Genomic DNA, 17,376 nt, shown 5'->3' on the forward strand with positions numbered 1-17,376 from the left:
GCATCTCTTTCTTCAACCAGTGTTTGCCACAAGTCAGCTAGTGTGGTTGTGTTGGTCACTCTGACACAAACTGCATGCCGAAGCTGATTCCACATGTGTTCATTGAGGTTGAGGTTAAGACTGCAGGGAAGCCATTCCATTCTCTCCCCTCCCAAATTCTGGATGTCTCTGATAAACCTCATTCTGTGTGAGCAAGCATTATCATCTTGGAGGATAGAGTTTGGTCACAGACTGTGGAGATATTGTAGTTCCGCTGGTTGCAGAATCTCATCTCAATATATCTCTGCATTGGAATTGTCTCCAATAATAATAAGCCTTGTTTTTCCAGTGAGGGAGATGCCGCCCCACACCATCACACTGCATCCACCAAATGCTGTTACCTTATCAGTGCAGCAATCAGCATAACGTTCTCCCCATCTTCTCCACGCTTTCCCTCTACGATCCAACTGCCATTGGCAGAATCTGTACTCATCGCTGAACATAATGTTCCTCCACATTTCCAGGTTCCAGTGCACATGTTCCTGACACCAGCCCAAACAGGCTGTGCAGTGAAGGTGAATCATGGTAGTCAATAGTTTGATAAGCAATTTGTCTTGCCCTGAGAAGATTTGGCTAATATTTCTTTGGCACAGCCCATAGACTTATAGCTCTGCTGCTCATCCAATGCATTTTTCTTAAAAATGTGGCACAATTTAAAGAGAAATAAACATGTTTTCAAATGTTAGAAGATTTATTCCAAAGAAGCTTTACTTTTTGTCCTAAGTTTATACCTAATCTAATTATATCATATGCATCTGAAGTATTCAGGGACAGTTAGTATGTGTTAGCTGAAGATAACATTTATTCACCCTCTGATGTTTACTGAAAAGTCTATGTCTCCGGACAGATCATTTAAATCTGTGTTACATTTGTATGTTGTTTGAAGCGCTCCACATCAACACTTAGAGCCCTCCCTTATCACAAAAGAGCCAGATTTCTCTCAGCCTACAGACTGCATGGATGCTTTTCTTATCTAGAGTTTATACAGTATTTGAATTTATTTCCACTACTTATCCTGTATCATTTGCATTAGCACTCTGAGTTTTAAGCATTCAGCTGTGCCTTACTTAATATAATTCAGACGAAGTAAGTTGGTAGAGAATGAAAGAGCAAGTTTAACTCAAACGTGAAAAAGATTCAGGAGGAAGAGTTGGGAATATTAAAGGTAATTAAAAGAAGAAACAAAGAAGAGGGAGAAAACAAACAGTGGACTAATGTCTCACAGTGCGAGAGACCAGACATGATGATCAGTGCAAGAGAAACCACATCAGAGGGCTGAGAATACAAGAAAGGCAGACTGAGGGTTGAGGAAGTGATACAAGCAGAGATAAAAGGCTTATAGCGATGAAATAGAAAATAAAGAAAGAGAGGAGATAACAGGAAGGGGAGGCTGAAACTCAGATGTGGAAAGTTGAGGAGATAAGACAGATTAGAAAAGAAGCAAAAACACTTGAAGATGTTTCCAGGGAGATAGAGAATGTAGAGAACAACAAGTGCCGAACATTGCGGCACTCTCAAGTGTAGACGACGAAAGTCAGACCTACAGAGCGGGTGGGAGGAGGAAAAGACAAACTGCCTCAACTCACTCATTGTGAAAGTATGAGGAAAGTAAGAGTGGAAGACAAATGAAAAAAAAAATGGAGGGGAAGTGAATATATTAAAAGAGAAATTAGAGTGGTGAGCACACTAAAATAGAAAGGTAAATTAAGACGCATATGTGGATAATGTGGTTTATAGACATGTTTTTTGAGTATTTATTGGGGGAATAACCTTTAGTAGTTTAGTAATACCTCAAGGTTTGTGGTTATATTCATTTATTCCTTCATAGGAGTTTTTCTTGTCTGAAATGGACTCATTTATTGAAGCTGCTTTCAACCAAAAAGCTGTGAAGGTATAATAATCAGTCAATGATACTAATAATTGTAATAAGATTTTTTTTCTACATTTCTATATAGGGCATGGGTTCCCTAGGCAGCTTCTTGCTTTGCCAGGTTTGTAATTCAGCCTTGCTTGTCATCGCGCCACAGCTTTGAAATTAAATAAATGTTTCCCTGATGTTGATTCATCCAGGAGAGATTTCGCTGAGCCGCTTGTTTTCCAGGCAGCACTCCCCCCTTCATGTTCACACCAGAGAGCTGGTTGCTGTGCAGCTCCACTGGAGCTGAAGATTGCTTAATGGCGCCTTAGCTGTAAGAAGAGTGTCGGGGGGGGAAAGGAAAGAAATACGGATTACATTAGATTCCCCTACCTGATTTTTGATCTTGATGTGTAAACTATAAATTTGTTTTATTTGCTAACATTATTCAAAGGTAAAACTTGACCTTTGTACAAACATGACAATGAAAAATAATTTTCATATTTGCATTTCAAAAGCTTATGAGATGTTTGCAAACAGATTATATTAAAATAACATCTCAAACTTACATCTAATATCATATTGGAATGTTTGTTATTATTAGCATTAGTGGAAATAACTTTACAATACAATATCTGGAGAATTTGTGGTGGGATTGCTGAAACTGCACATTTCTTTTCATTCAGCTAAAAAGTTTGGTGAGGTGAAGTGTAGCATTCTGTCTGACTAGGAGTGGTAATTTAATAAAACTTTCCCTCTAATTACTGCTTCTTAAAGAAAAAACTACTCTTAATGGCACTCTTCTGCATCCGTGAGCATCAGAGGGCTTTCCTGTAAATACTGCTGTGATATTTGTGTTTCTGGTGAAAAAGAAAAAATTGAATAGCAGTCAAGCTAAAAATAAGGCGTCCCTTGGTTTTCTCTGAATAACACTATGTGGTAGTTGCTCATTGTCCTGTTATATGGAGGCACTGTAGCAGATTAAGGAACATTTTCAGCTTTCTATGATTTTAAATTCTGCCTTGTTTACTGTTGTGGGATTTTTATTTATTTATTTATTTATTTTTAATCATGAATTATGTTGGAAATAGAACAGCCATCACAGTATTTTTAGTAAGCAAATGACTTTCTATGGTAATTTATCTGTTTGTTTAAACCTTGATTAGTCTTTCTGATTTGCGTTGCTAGTTGTATTTTGGTTTGTCAAGGTTTCAGGTTTTTAACCTATTCATTCACATTTTTATTTTCCTTTTTATGTTGTTGCTCTTCTGGTTGTACATCATATTCCCAGTCCTTATTTACTCACTGTTGATACTAAATGCTTATTAGGGCTGAAAAAATGTAAACACCAATTTAAAAAAAAAAAAAATAAAAAAAATTAAGGAAAATTATTTTATTGCCGAAGGTGATAAATGACATCAGTGTGCATGAAATCATTGTTAACAAAGTGTTATATTTCTCTTGTTTTTTATTCTACAAAGGCTTAGTAACAGAACATTTTTGACACTGGAAATAAATGATCTGAGGTCTCCAGATGGCCCTAGCCATCCTGCTATGTTCACTTCTCAGGAACAGTAATGTTGTTCTAGGGTCAGTTTGACCCGGGGCGTCTTCGATCGTCCAAAAGTATTAGAAACCAAAAAAATCCCACCAAACATTTTTTCTATGTTATTATTTACTCCATTACAAACCATTTAAATAAATATTCAGTGTATTGGTGGTCTTTACCTATCAAAGATCATGATTCATGAGGATAATCTGCTTGTTTTTCATCTTTTAAAAAAATACATGTTAAGATCTATACATGAAATACAATTGATTTACATGATATAGAATGTTTAAAGATTTTATTTTACATTTGGGGTGGCATGGCTCAGTGGCTAGAGTGGTCGTCCTGCAGCCTAAGGGTTGCCGGTTCGATCCTGGCCTGGAGAGCTCATGTCGAGGTGTCCCTGAGCAAGACACTGAACCCCTAATTGCTCCTGATAGGTTGTAGTTGAGCGCCTTGCATGGCAGCTTCTGCCATCAGTGTGTGAATGGGTTAATGTAATGTACATGTAAAGCGCTTTGGATAAAAGCACTATATAAGTACAGACCAATTAGTACAGACCACAGTTTTGCCTCACATCTATTTTTTAGATTAAGACCACTGTATTTCACAATTTTTATGTCAATGTCTATCTTAAAGGAATATAAATAGCAATTTCCTCATTTGGTTCATTATCAGAATCACCAGACCCAGAGCTGAACTCTTCATCTTCATCTTTAGACACACCCTCTATTTCATGATCAAAGATGAGTTCCAGTGCCTCCAGGGTTGTCACCTTTTGCTCACTTTGCAAAGCTCTAACAGAGAGTATTTTACAATATGTAGCTGCATGGTGTGTCGGTAGGACTGAGGTAGAATGTCTCACCATTCCCCTGCTGAGCATCCCCTCTGTAGGGGTGAAGTTTATCCACTGGGACACAAAAGGCACCAGCCAAAAGTCGTAAGGACACCTGCATTCTTGTACTTTACAGAAGAGAAAAGGGGGGGGTGACATTTGGAATATTTATTGTGGTGTACGTTGGGTATTTTTTCCGAAAATATGGCCAGGGTTTAAGGGGTTAATCCAGGGATCTGAAATTCTGTCCTCAAGAGCCATTGTCCTGCATATTTTAGATGTTTTCATGCTTCAATTCACCTGTTTCAAGTTAATGGTTTATTATGTGAACTTGACAACAAGCTGTTGGAGCCATTTAATTTAAATTAGGTGTGTTGGAACTGAGAAAAAGGTGTAACATGATACTCAGCACCTCCTGCAGATCTGTTGGGTTGGATTATTTTGTAGTTTAATCATGTTTTTAAGTTTGCTGCAGCTCACATAAGCACAAAACCCAACACATATGCTAACAAACAGACAATTCCCCAGCCCTCTAAAACATTAGTGTGTTTTAGAGGGCTGTTTAAACTTTGATACCACCACTTGTAGGAAACCTGTTTTTGTTTTATATCATCTTGCAGACATTAAATTAGATGCAGTTGTCAAGATGGAAGCAGGAACACAAGACAGCAAACTGCAAATAACAGTAAGTTGCCTAAATAAAATATTTGATACATTAGAAAGTTTTAAAAGTTTTGCTTTAACAAATCGGCTACAATCAGAGAGCTGTTTTTCTGATTAACCACAGACTCAGAGTCCTTGTTGACAGCTGCAGGGTCTAAGGAATTAAATTGACAAGCCTTTCCCGTCTAGTGTTCCAGTTTTCAGGAGAAAGAAGTTGTTCAAAGACGTCAAAAAATAGAAGATTATGAGAGGGGAAGTTGTCTTATTTATTTATCTTTTTTCTTGTATAAATGATTGACACTCCCAGCTGGCAAACAACTAGAGACTCATTCTTTTCATCCTCAATTTCACATCCTCAAACTTCATTCTGAGCATTTTCTCTTTTATTGATATAAATAATCTTTCTGAAACATGTAATCTCATGTTATATCCACATCAACATGTTTTCTATTTTTTACAAGCTCTGTCCCAGCTCATCACATCCTTGTTTTAGCAGCCACTTTGTCTCCTATCTCTGCCATGCTCTTTTCTTTTGTAACTTGTGTGGATTTGCTGAAACGCTCCAGGGAAAGCCAGCGAGACGATTTGCAAGTCTTAAATGTTTTTCTTCTTCCCTTCAGGACTCTGACGGAGCTTTTGAAGCAGCCAGGGGAGGCAGGAGTAGTGGATGGAGCTGGAGTTCATCATCCTATAGGGACAAACGGCATCACCGCCAGGACACTGCGCTCCAACAACGGTAGGTCTTCTGAGAGCGTGTGTTAGCCTGCATCTGTATTATGTAAGAGAAATAAGCTGATGCAGGAAAGTGACAAACAGAAATGTCCACCTGTTAAAGTATTCATGTGCAACTTTTTTTTTACTATCCTATTTAAAATCGCCAGCCAATTTATTAGATACACATAGCTAGTACCATGTCGGACGCCCTTTTTGCTTTCAGAACTGCATTAATATTTTGTGGTATAGGCCAACACGGTGTTATAAACATTTCTTAGAGATTTGGCTCCATATTGACATGATAGCATCACACAGTTTCTGCAGATTTGTCGGCTGCACAGCATCCCAAAGCTACTCTATTGGACTGAGATATGAGGACTGTGGAAACCATTGGAGAACAGTAAACTCACTGATATGTTCAAAGAACTGGTTTGAGTTAATTTTATCTTTTTGATATAGCAATCATAGTGCATTATCCTACTGGAAGTGGCCATCAGAAAATTGTCATAAAATGATGGACATTGACAAAGGATGGACAAAGGATGGTGTTTAAATGATGCTCAATTGGTACTAAGTGGCCCAAAGTTTGCCCGGTTAAATATATCCTACAACATCACACCACCACCTTCCTGAACAACTGATTGAAGGTGGGGTGGATCCTTACTTATGTGTTGTTTATGCTGAATTCTGACTTGGAGACTCATCAGACACGGCAGCAATTATTTCCATCTTCTGTTGTCCAGTTTTGGTGAGTCTGTGAACTGTAGCCCCAGTTTCCTGTTATTAGCTGACAAGAGTATTTTTCTACTGCTGTAGCCCATCGTCTTTAGGGTTTGATGTGCATTCAGAGATGGTATCCTGCATACCTTGGTTGTAACCAGTGGTTATTTGAGTTACTGTTGACTTTCTATCATCTGAACCAGTCTGCCCATTCTCCTCTGCCAATGAAAATGCATTCAGGTCCAGACAGCTGCCATTTTCTGGATATTTTCTCTTTTTCAGACCATTCTCTGTAAACCCTTGAGATCTCAGGAGTTCAACAGTTTCTGAATTACTCAGATCAGCCCATAAACATATCTCATTCTAAATCACTTAAATACCGTTTTTCTCTCATTTTGATGCATTTGAACTTCATCACATTGTCTTGAAGATGTGCATAACCAAATTTATTGAGCTGCTGCCATGTGATTGGCTGATTAGTTTTTTGTGTTAATGAGCAGTTGAACATATGTGCATAATAAAGGGGCTGGTGAGTACATATACAGTATGTATACACACATGAGAATATAATAATGACAATGAGAATTTCTTTATTTCTGTTTAAGTGCTTAATTTAATTACAGATATGATCAAAACACATTAGGTCTAGAGATAGAAAAGGTGAACCTTGTCTAATGACTGAGGCAAAATTTAGTTGTTGTGGTATTTTATTAACAAGGAAGAAGGATTCATTTTGTGTAAACAGTAGGTATAAGGCAAGGCAAGTTTGTTTGTATAGCATGTGTCAACATGCTTTACATAAAACCTTGAAAGTTTTACAGCAAGGTGCAAAAGAGACATTTAAAGGAGAATTAAAGCAAACTAAAAAGATGTATAACAAACCCCATGATTAGCTGTTACTTAGGCTGTGAAATTAGAATCAGGTGCATAACTGGATGTTTGTGATCATCCTGCTTAGTTTAGGGAAAGTAATTCAATCAATGTCCAATTCTTAAAAAAAGTGTACTTTTTAAATAAATAAAATAAATTCTTTAAAAAAGACCATTTTATCAGGCTTCTTCTTAACATCAAACAATTCTGTTGAGTCATCTTAGTTGGGTAAACATAATTAGGGTTGATGAGGGTTTATTTGATTTATTTACTCAGGCTGACTCTCACTTTAATTGGGTCACATTTGCTATGATCAGTTAATCAAATGCATTTGATGAGCAGCACCTGGCTGCTACTAAGCTCCTGGACTCCCTGCATGCCTGTATGCATGCAGTGTACGGCACAAACATCATAACAGGCTAAATCTGCTTAAAATTACATCAATTCCTCTGTCATCACAGGTCATGTGGAACTTAAATGGAAAGCATGCATATTAGCTAGTATAATTTAAGACATATTTGCCTCTGACCAAACAACTACTGTCTTCATCTGGGAACGTGGCAGTATTGTCCCAGTCCATGTGTGGTGGCACTCTGGGGCTCCCTCCCTTAGGCAGACCACATTGTGAAAGACAGTACAGGCCACTATGATGTCCCATGTCCTGCCTGGGCTGACCCTTAAGACACTGAAAGCAAGCCTTCAGGAGGTCAAAGGTCATTTCTACTTGTGCTCTTCACCTGGCATGGGTATTATTATACACTTGCTGTGCTTCCTGAGGGTCTGCAAAAGCTGTCAGGGAATAAAAGGCTGGCAGGCATAACCTCTGTCCACCAGCAATACACCAGAGAATTCATGGGTGAACACAAAATGTCATTATCACCACCTCATAAATAGAGGAAAAATCCTGACGCAGCCATGATGTGAACAGTGGTTATTAACAGTTATTAACTCTTATTGCCATGGTAGATCAGTGATCCTGCCATAGATTGTGTGGGTCTATTTGAAGGCTGATCCAGGATTGGTTTCACCTGACTGTGAATCCGTGTCTGCTCATCCTGGCTTGCTCTTTATGCAACCAATTAAGCCTAGATGCTCTTGTGTTGGATTGAATGAACCCAGCTTGGTCATTTATCCTGGATATCTGGATCCTACTCTTACAGGTAATAGGCCTCAGGGAAGGACCAGAAAAAATCTATTTTTTAAGGTTTTGGTATGTCAAAAATAAAAAAAAAAATGAGTGTTTTCTCTTGCACATGAATGAATGCAGAAAATTGTAAATGGTTAACAAATAGTCAAGCAGCACGGCATGTCACTGTATCCCCTCCAAAATATGAGGGTTTCATGCCTCCATTAACATTTTTCCTTTTAACTGTTTAATATTCACTGGTTACATCGTGGCAGGTTTTCACACACTAATCACCTGGATGCAGGCATAACAACTAATCAGTCCATTCAACCACAGTTTAGATGATAAGAGCTCTCCCATCTTAACGCATGCTTATACTTAAAGAAATGAAACACAATGCTGACCAATGTATCTTCATGATACACGTAAACACACAAACATGAGTCATCCATGGCCAATGATGAGCACAGACAGACAGGTCATTTTTAATTAAGATGTAATCAGCTGTTCTAGCTCCAGACCCACAGAGGAATAACTGTGTGACCCATCTGTCTGTCTAGATGTTTTGACCACACACACACACACACACACGCTCAGTTGTGTGTGTTTCTTCAGCGTATTGAGACTTAAATTAGACATATTGCCTGGGGGCTTATTTGTGACAAGACTGATGGCATGTTTAAAGGACAAAGATCTCCACTGCCTCACAGTTTTGCTCTTATTATTTAGCTGTGGAGCCTCCCAGCTGTTCTGATAAAGAGGTCGGTGTGCTTTACTATGTGACAGATGAATGCCTGAACTGTTAAGTTCAGGTTTCTCTGCAGAGGCAGCCGTGAAGCCATTTAAAAACAATTCACATGACAACAGCTGCTCAGCGTTAATGTAAAGGCACAAAAACAACACAACAGCAGCATGTGTTCCATATGTTCTGCCCGGGTTAATATATCAAGTATTCACTTTTTTATTTCACAGAAAAGCATGCACTTGCATGTGACGTTCACAAACATCGACACTAAAGGAAAAACTTCTTCCCTTGCTTTCATCTTCCCAACACTGGTATAAACAATAATTTGGCCTCATTTTCACCCCTTCTTCTGCTTATTAGCACTTGGCTTTCTTCCCTTATTCCTTCCGTTTCTTTTCTATTAATCCCCTATCTTAACTTCCTCTGCTTTCTCACATTCCTTTGTCTCAGTATCTTTTTTTAATCTTTAGTTTTATTAGCCTTAAGCAGGATGAACAGAACTATTTTATGGAGGCCCTGAAAGGCCAATACAGTGCTGCTAGATAAAACAATACACAAAATTGACTGAAACACACTGAAAATAAACAAGGGCACGGCCATCCTTACAATCTACCATGTTCTTCATCATAATGCTGCATTCATACAGCATCATCTCAGCAGCAGCCTATGTGGATGATAATATTTGTCTTTTCAAACTGTTTAGATTTCATGAAGGCAAGGCAGTTTATTTGTATAGCACATTTCATGTACAAGACAATTCAAAGTGCTTTACATAAAACAAAGGCATTACAGATATTTAGAAATAGTAAAAGGCATCAACACATAATCACAATAAAATAATAAATTACATTAAAATTATTAAAATTATTAAAAGCAAGATAAGTTAAAAAAGTTAACATGCAGATTTCATGCATAGGCGCATGAGAAAATAAATGTTTTTAACCTGGATTTAAAAGTGTCTACATTTGGGGAAAGTTTAATCTCCACTGGCAGTTTGTTCCATTTGTTTGCAGCATAACAGCTAAATGCTGCTTCTCCATGTTTAGTCTGGACTCTGGTCTGGACTAGTTGACCAGAGTCTTTGGATCTAAGAGCTCTGCTAGGTTTATATTCTCTGAACATATCACAGATGTATTCTGGGTCTAAACCGTTCTGGGATTTGTAAACAATCAGAAGGGTTTTAAAATCTATTCTGTGACTGACTGGAAGCCAGTGTAAAGATTTCAAAACTGGTGCGATGTGTTCAGATCTCTTAGTCCTGGTTAAAACTCTAGCAGCAGCGTTTTGGATGAGCTGCAGATGTTTAATGCTCTTTTAAGGAAGTCCTGTTAAAAGACCATTACAGTAATCCAGCCTACTGGAGATGAATGCATGGATGAGTTTCTCTTGGTCTTTCTGGGAGACTAAACTTATAATTCTGTTGATGTTTCTGAGCTGGTAAAAAGCTGTCTTAGTGACAGCTTTGATGTGGCTGCTGAAAGTCAGATCTGAGTCTATCAACACTCCCAGGTTACGAACTCGGTCGATGATTTTAAGAGCCCGAGTCTCCAGGGGTTTACCAATGCTGACCCTCTTCTCTTTGCTACCAAACAGAATATTCTCAGTTTTGTCTTCATTTAATTGTAGAAAATTCTCCTTCATCCAGGTGTTTATTTGCTCCAGATACTGACACAATAAGTCTATTGGACTGCAGTCATCTGGTGACAGAGACACATAAAGTTGTGTATCATCTGCATAACTGTGATCATTATTGCTAAAGTTCTGTAATATTTGACCAAAAGGAAGCATATACACGTTGAACAGAAGAGGTCCAAGGACTGACCCCTGGGGGACTCTACAAGTCATGGCCACTCGCTCAGATTCATAGCTGCCGATCGTAACAAAATAACTCCGGCCTTCTAAATAGGACCTGAACCAGTTAAGGACCGCTCCAGAAAGTTCAACCCAGTTTTCCAGCCTGTGCAACAGGATTCTGTGATCTACAGTATCAAACGCAGCACTGAGATCCAACTTAACCAGAATCAGTATTCAACCTAATGTCATTTAACACTTTGACCAGAGCTGTTTCAGTGCTGTGATGAGGTTGGAAGCCGGACTGAAATTTATCAAGATTTCCACTTTCATTTAAAAAGTCATGAAGCTGGTGAAATACAACTTTATCATTAATCTTGGAAATAAAAGAGAGGTTAGAGACAGGTCTATAGTTGTTCATTATAGAGGCGTCTAGAGTCCTTTTCTTTAGGAGTGGCTTAATAGCAGCTATCTTTAGTGACTTAGGAAAAATGTCTGATGCCAGTGAGCTGTTAACTATCAGTAGGAGATCACTTTCTACTGAGGTAAAAACTGTTTTAAAAAGTCGGAGGGTATCATGTCCAGAGTGCATGTTGTTGATTTCAAATGCCAAACTGTTTCTTGTAGGATTTTTAAATCAACCATTTTAAATTGCGACATAACATCAGAATTATTTCCGGGTCTTAGACACAGACTCATTTTCTTGTTTGACTGTGTGGAATTAATATTTTGCCTAATTGTTTTAATTTTTTGGCTAAAAAAGATTGCAAATTGGTTGCATTTCTCAGTGGAAAGGAGCTCTGGGCTTATCTGTTTAGGAGGATTTGTAAGTTTTTCAATCACAGCAAACAGAGTGCGAGAATTGTTGACGTTCTTGTTAATCATTTCAGATAAATGCAGCTCTCTGGCCTTGCACAGCTCATTGTTTTAGTTACGCAGGCTTTGTTTGTACAGCTCATAGTGAATTTGTAGTTTATTTTTCCACCATTTCCGCTCAGTTTTTCTGCTTTCTCTTTTTAGGCTGGTAACCACAGTGGTGTTTCTCCATGGTGTTTTCTGTTTGCTCAAGTTGCTCTTGATTCTTATCGGTGCAACAGCATCCATTACATTCAAGACTTTCAGAGTGAAATGATCCAGGAGTCCATCAACGGACTCTGCACTGGTTGCTGTTAACATAGCTATGGACTCCACAAACTTAGCACTTGTTCTTTCATTAATGTACCTCTTCCTAACCGAGGAGAGGTTGTTTGGACATTCTGAGTGATCAGTAAATCAAACAAAATACAAAAATGGTCAGACAAGGCCAAGTCAGTGACCGCAACAGAAGAAATATCAACACCCTTTGAAATAACCAGGTCCAGGATGTGGTTGGTTCTTTTACATGTTGCCACAAACCAAACATGTCCAGTATGGAAGAAAATTCCTTGACATTAGCGTCCGTGAAGAGAATGTAAAAGTCATAAAGCTGTCAGATGTGATGACTGTGTAAAGTTAAATGGCAAATAATGCTGAGCAAACACTGATAAAGTTCGTGATTTGGCTCAAAGCAAGTTCTTTTCGTTATCAATAAAGTGTGTGTTTGTGCAGCAATGATTAAAGCCATACAATGCAGGATCATCCTAAATAAACAATTGTTAAGTTAGTTGTTTATTTTAGTTGTTTATTTACCATTGAGTGTTGTTTTTTTTTTTGTTTTTTTTACAAATTTGGCTCTTCTTTTTTGATCAGATGTTCACTTTACTTGTAATAATCCGTTCATTATTTACTCAAATCTGAAGCCTGTTTTTAAAAAAAGGTTTCACTTACATATGCCACTGTTTTAAACATGAGTTCACTGAAACAAAATCTGAATCAGAAAGGCTTTATTGACAGCTGGTAAAGGACATTTACAGTATGAGGAATTTGTTTGGGGAGTGTGTGAGAGGGGGCGTCGCTTGGGGGGAGTTGGGACACTGTTGAGCAGACACTGTTCTGGGGCATGAGGTCCTGGTTCTGATGGAGGGGTACTTTTTGCCAGAGGGGAGGGACTGAGAGGATGAGAGGGATTGGCTGAAATCTCCATTTCCAGGAGATGTACACTTCCTGGAGAGATGAGAGGTTGGAGCCGATCATCCTCTCAGCAGGGTGGATGACTGCTGCAGCACGGCCTTGTCTCTGGCTGTGGCTGCAGCTAACCAGATCATTGTTAACCAAATGAAACTGCTTTTGGCTCATTTTTATAGGATACTTCAGTATAGTTTTGTTTGGTTTTTTTTTTGGTTTTTTTTTTTGTGGGTGTGTTTCCCAGCCAAGTTCACCTCATTTTCCTAATTTCTTCATTAAAAATGTTGTGCATGTTTAAGTAGAAACAATATTTCTTTATTTGTTCATGTTTTAACTTTGTGTTACCTTAAGCTGCTCTAGTCTAACACATAATGATAACACATTAAAACGGCACGGAACGGTATGGAATGACATTAAGAATAATAAGATACCAAATCTCACAAGATTTATGATTTGTCCTGTTTTAAAAATGCCACTGAAGTGTGTGAATGTTTGGTAGAAGTGGGGAAAATGGGTCAAATATCTATTTTGAAGACTTAGGGATGAAAGACGATCAGTATGTGTGTTCGTGTTTGATTTTCCCATTGGAACATGACACCAAGTGACACAGATACAAGAGTTTCTCCTCGCTGAACGATCTCTGGTATATCTTATTTCCTGATACCTAATATGTATCATTATAAATAGACTACACCTTAGAAACCATTACCTTTTCTTTTTTTTAAGGATACATACACACACAAAAAAGGAATTATTGAGGGGATGGTGTGAAATAAGTACAGACATATGGGGGTGAGGCGTACAGGGCATATCAGGGTGATGACAGTCACAGCGACTGGATGAAGTCTTCCTGATCCTGCTGTGTCAGCTGTCATATAATCACCTCTTAATTAAACACATTTAATCCTCCAGGCCACTTATACAGGAAGAAAAAAGAGAAGAGCACAAATAGTTTTGGAGAGACTGAAAGAGATGAGACAGACTGGTGAACAGATGGCGATAAATGTTTACAGGTTAGAAAGAAAGTACTTCCGAGTGGAAGTTGACCATGAAAAAGACAGATTTCAGGATTCCACTGCAGCAATGATAACAATAGCACAAACAGGTTTATATTTGGAGTCTATTAGTGAATTCAAGAATAGTTTTATGAATGGAAGTGTTTGAGTGTGAACTAGCTCACCAAATGTATGCATTTTTTTACTCCTTCAGGGTTAATTATACATTTATTGATTTTTCATGTAAACATACTAATGATGCTGAACAGTATAAAATGATTTGTCTGCTGGAAGTTGATGTGAGAAACAGTCCAGATGTTAGAAAATTGCTTTAAAGCGTGTGCAGTAAATGCACACAAACCAGAGCATAGGAAGACTGCCAACTTTCAAAAGATAACAGATGTGAAAAGTCTTTTATAAAATGCCTAAAATACAAAGATAAAATTATGCAGAGGTAAGATACCTCGGTGAATGAAAGCAGTGAGAATCAGGGGTGTTACTGAAAGCGAAATCATTGGTGAATATTGTGTGTTTAATGAGGTGGATGTTGAAAATAGAGGTTTAATTAAAAACCCTTCTGATAATACTTGTTTATCACTTTAATATATTTCAACAAGCCCCCCTAGTTTTTTTGTTTTGTTTGTTTTTTTTTTACAAGTGGGGGCGAGTAGAAAGGTTCTGTTGTGTTTGGATTGCTTTAATTAACTCTTGGCTTTAGGGAGGCTGTTTTTTTATATTTATGGTGGAAAATACATTTTTTTATTACTTTGTTCAGTTTTACTGCTCTCAGATTTGAACTATGCTACTTTCTGGCTCCAGGTGGTCTTGTGTTGCCTGCGTACTGCCTGAAGCCATGGTAACAATGACATGAACCTGGGCAGCATAAATACCAGTGGGTTAACTAAGTTTAGCTGATCCTGATGATGCAGGTAGTTCATATGTTGGACGTTTTGTTTTTTGTTTTTTTTTTTCTGTCAGCTTTTACACCTGAATAATCCCACAAGGGATGATTCATGTGGATGGAGATTTTTAAAAAAATCACACATACATGCACATAATGTGTACTATACAGGCTTCAAATATCCATTAATTCAAGAACCACACAGATCTGAGAAAAACCTGTTCACCACACTGGGTTTCCGTGATTTTAATCACATCACATCTTTATCAAAAGACATATTTTGAGGACTGATGCTTTGTGGTTTGAAGTAGGCTGCAGATGCCTGAGTGAGAAATCAGTGCAAAGTATGAAGCTGATCAGTAACAAGTACCAGAAACAAGAGCAAGTTCTGAGTCTCAGCAGCCAAGTCATCATGTTTCCAATGTGGATAATTAATAAATACAAAATAAATAACTAAATAAATAAAATAAAACAACTAATAAAATAAGAAAAAAAATCTATAAAATAATATAATTAATTAATTAATTAATTAAATCTCTGTATCTGCTTTTCCCTTTTCTCCTACATGCTTGTTCTCAAATTTAAGGCAGATACATTTTTAATGGCATCCAACAGAAGAACTGGGAAACAGAAGTAGATTCTGAATCAGAGGCTGACAGGAAAGAGGAAAATAGGACATGGGGGAGGGTGGGGGCTGTCAATGTTTTTTTAAATGATTAAATAGGTGAAATAGGAAAAGCCTTTTGTAGAGGAGTTATTGTAAAGGGGTGAGAATATGAGGAGTGGGTGAGCAGTGGCGAGCTGAATTCCTATGAAAATGCTTGATGCTGTTGCAGTTACTAACATGCGATGTTGCTTTACCTTCACTTTGACACAAGTAAAAATACATCTGAGGATCTAAAACTATTTTGAAAGTTTTCCTCTTTAATGTTAACAAAACCTATTTATATGTTACAGAAAGTCAGTACAAAATACAGTAAGTAACAAGGAGACTTGACTTGCTCTTAGATTAAACTACTACTACTTACTACTACTAGCTTAGAATAATCAATGTACTACAACCAGTGGATATTTTGGGGCTGAGTAGCAATCTTTGTGAGATGCAAGCTGGGCAAATGAGGTCAAACATTACACCATGCTGACTTGTGTATAAATATAAATGTTTACAATAAACAAGATCTGCCAGTCAGCATGTCAGGCTTATAAAAAATAATGTTCACAACAAACACAAATGCTCTGTTAGGTGTTTGCTGGGATTTAACCAACTAAATCTCCACAGATGTTAAACTTGGATTATTGCACATTTCTGTTCAGTTTCCATTGCAATGCTGGTCTCCAAGGTTGAAAAAAAAAAAGATGTCATTGATTTTATGTGACTAAAGTTCACTATCATCACTTTATATATATATATATATATATATATATATATATATATATATATATATATATATATTATTTGCTTGTTTGGTTCCAACAAACATCAAAACAACTATAATTAGGGAGAACAGGCGTGTGTGTCATGTTGTCCAGATATTTCTACAGCTGCTTATTATAACGCTATGAACAATGGAAGGAACCAGGCAGAAGGAGAATAAAATGAGATGATTTTAAAATATTTTCAAGTTATCTATGGCATCATTGAGGCGGGGACAAGGGGAACAATAAGAAAAGGATAAGAAGGTTCAGTTAATAAGAACATAGAGGCAGCTAGATTAAAGAAAAGGGGTAATAATGTACTAAACAGCACTGTGTCCAGTGGAGAGGAGAAAGAGAGGCAAAAAACAAAACACAATATGAGTGGCAGAGTGTTCAAAGCAAGGATAGACTAAGAGTGAGATAGAATAAAAGGTTGAGGAAGGAATGATGAACACAGAGATAGATGGAGAGAACAGATAGAAGAGACAACATGCTGTTAGCTGCAAGGGGAGACAGCTGGTCAGCTGCTTCTCTGCACTCTTCTGGTGTGGAGAGCTGCCCTAAGGACAGTCACCCTGCTCTGCTGTCACATGCACACACATAGATTCACAGATAAAACTGTTCACACACGGCCATACACACTGGCATACCAATGTTTGCATGTACTGTTTAAATAGAACAACATGCAAACTTTATATAAGCACATGCACACAAGAAAACAGTTTCCAAATTTTGTCTAAATTTAGGGATGAAGATCAGATGAAGATGAAGATCTTATAATAAAGATGTTACAGTCCTGTCGTCTCATTAAGCTTTTGCTCTGCTTACTAGAAATTTGAGCTGAGGACTAGAAATCAGGTTAATGACAAAACAAGGTGGATGTAAGGGAGACCATCAGCATTAGAAAAGCATCAGCCATAATTGTGGGAGTATTAGGCAGAAGGATGCTAATAAGAAATTGTGGCAGGGGAGGAGGAAGAGGAATGGAAGAACAGATGGTAGGAAATAAGAGCAGGAAGGAGGGAAGAAAGATGAAAAGCCAGGAATGAACTCCCAGATCACTTAGATGATGTCAGCCATGTGAACTTTGGCTAACTGCAACTGCAGGATGTGT

General features: G+C 37.8%; 1 protein-coding gene across 1 annotated transcript in view; it reads left to right on the plus strand.

The window, feature by feature from the left end:
* Window positions 1–17,376, plus strand: part of LOC121629656 (protein shisa-8) — a 118,517-nt gene that overhangs the window by 44,010 nt on the left and 57,131 nt on the right. Inside the window, exon 3 of the mRNA XM_041969366.1 lies at window positions 5,562–5,677. Coding sequence (XP_041825300.1) covers window positions 5,562–5,677 — 116 coding nt within the window. The remainder of the gene's footprint in view (window positions 1–5,561; window positions 5,678–17,376) is intronic.

This window comes from Melanotaenia boesemani, chromosome 2, assembly GCF_017639745.1.
Source record: "Melanotaenia boesemani isolate fMelBoe1 chromosome 2, fMelBoe1.pri, whole genome shotgun sequence".
NCBI classification, from domain to species: Eukaryota; Metazoa; Chordata; class Actinopteri; order Atheriniformes; family Melanotaeniidae; genus Melanotaenia; species Melanotaenia boesemani.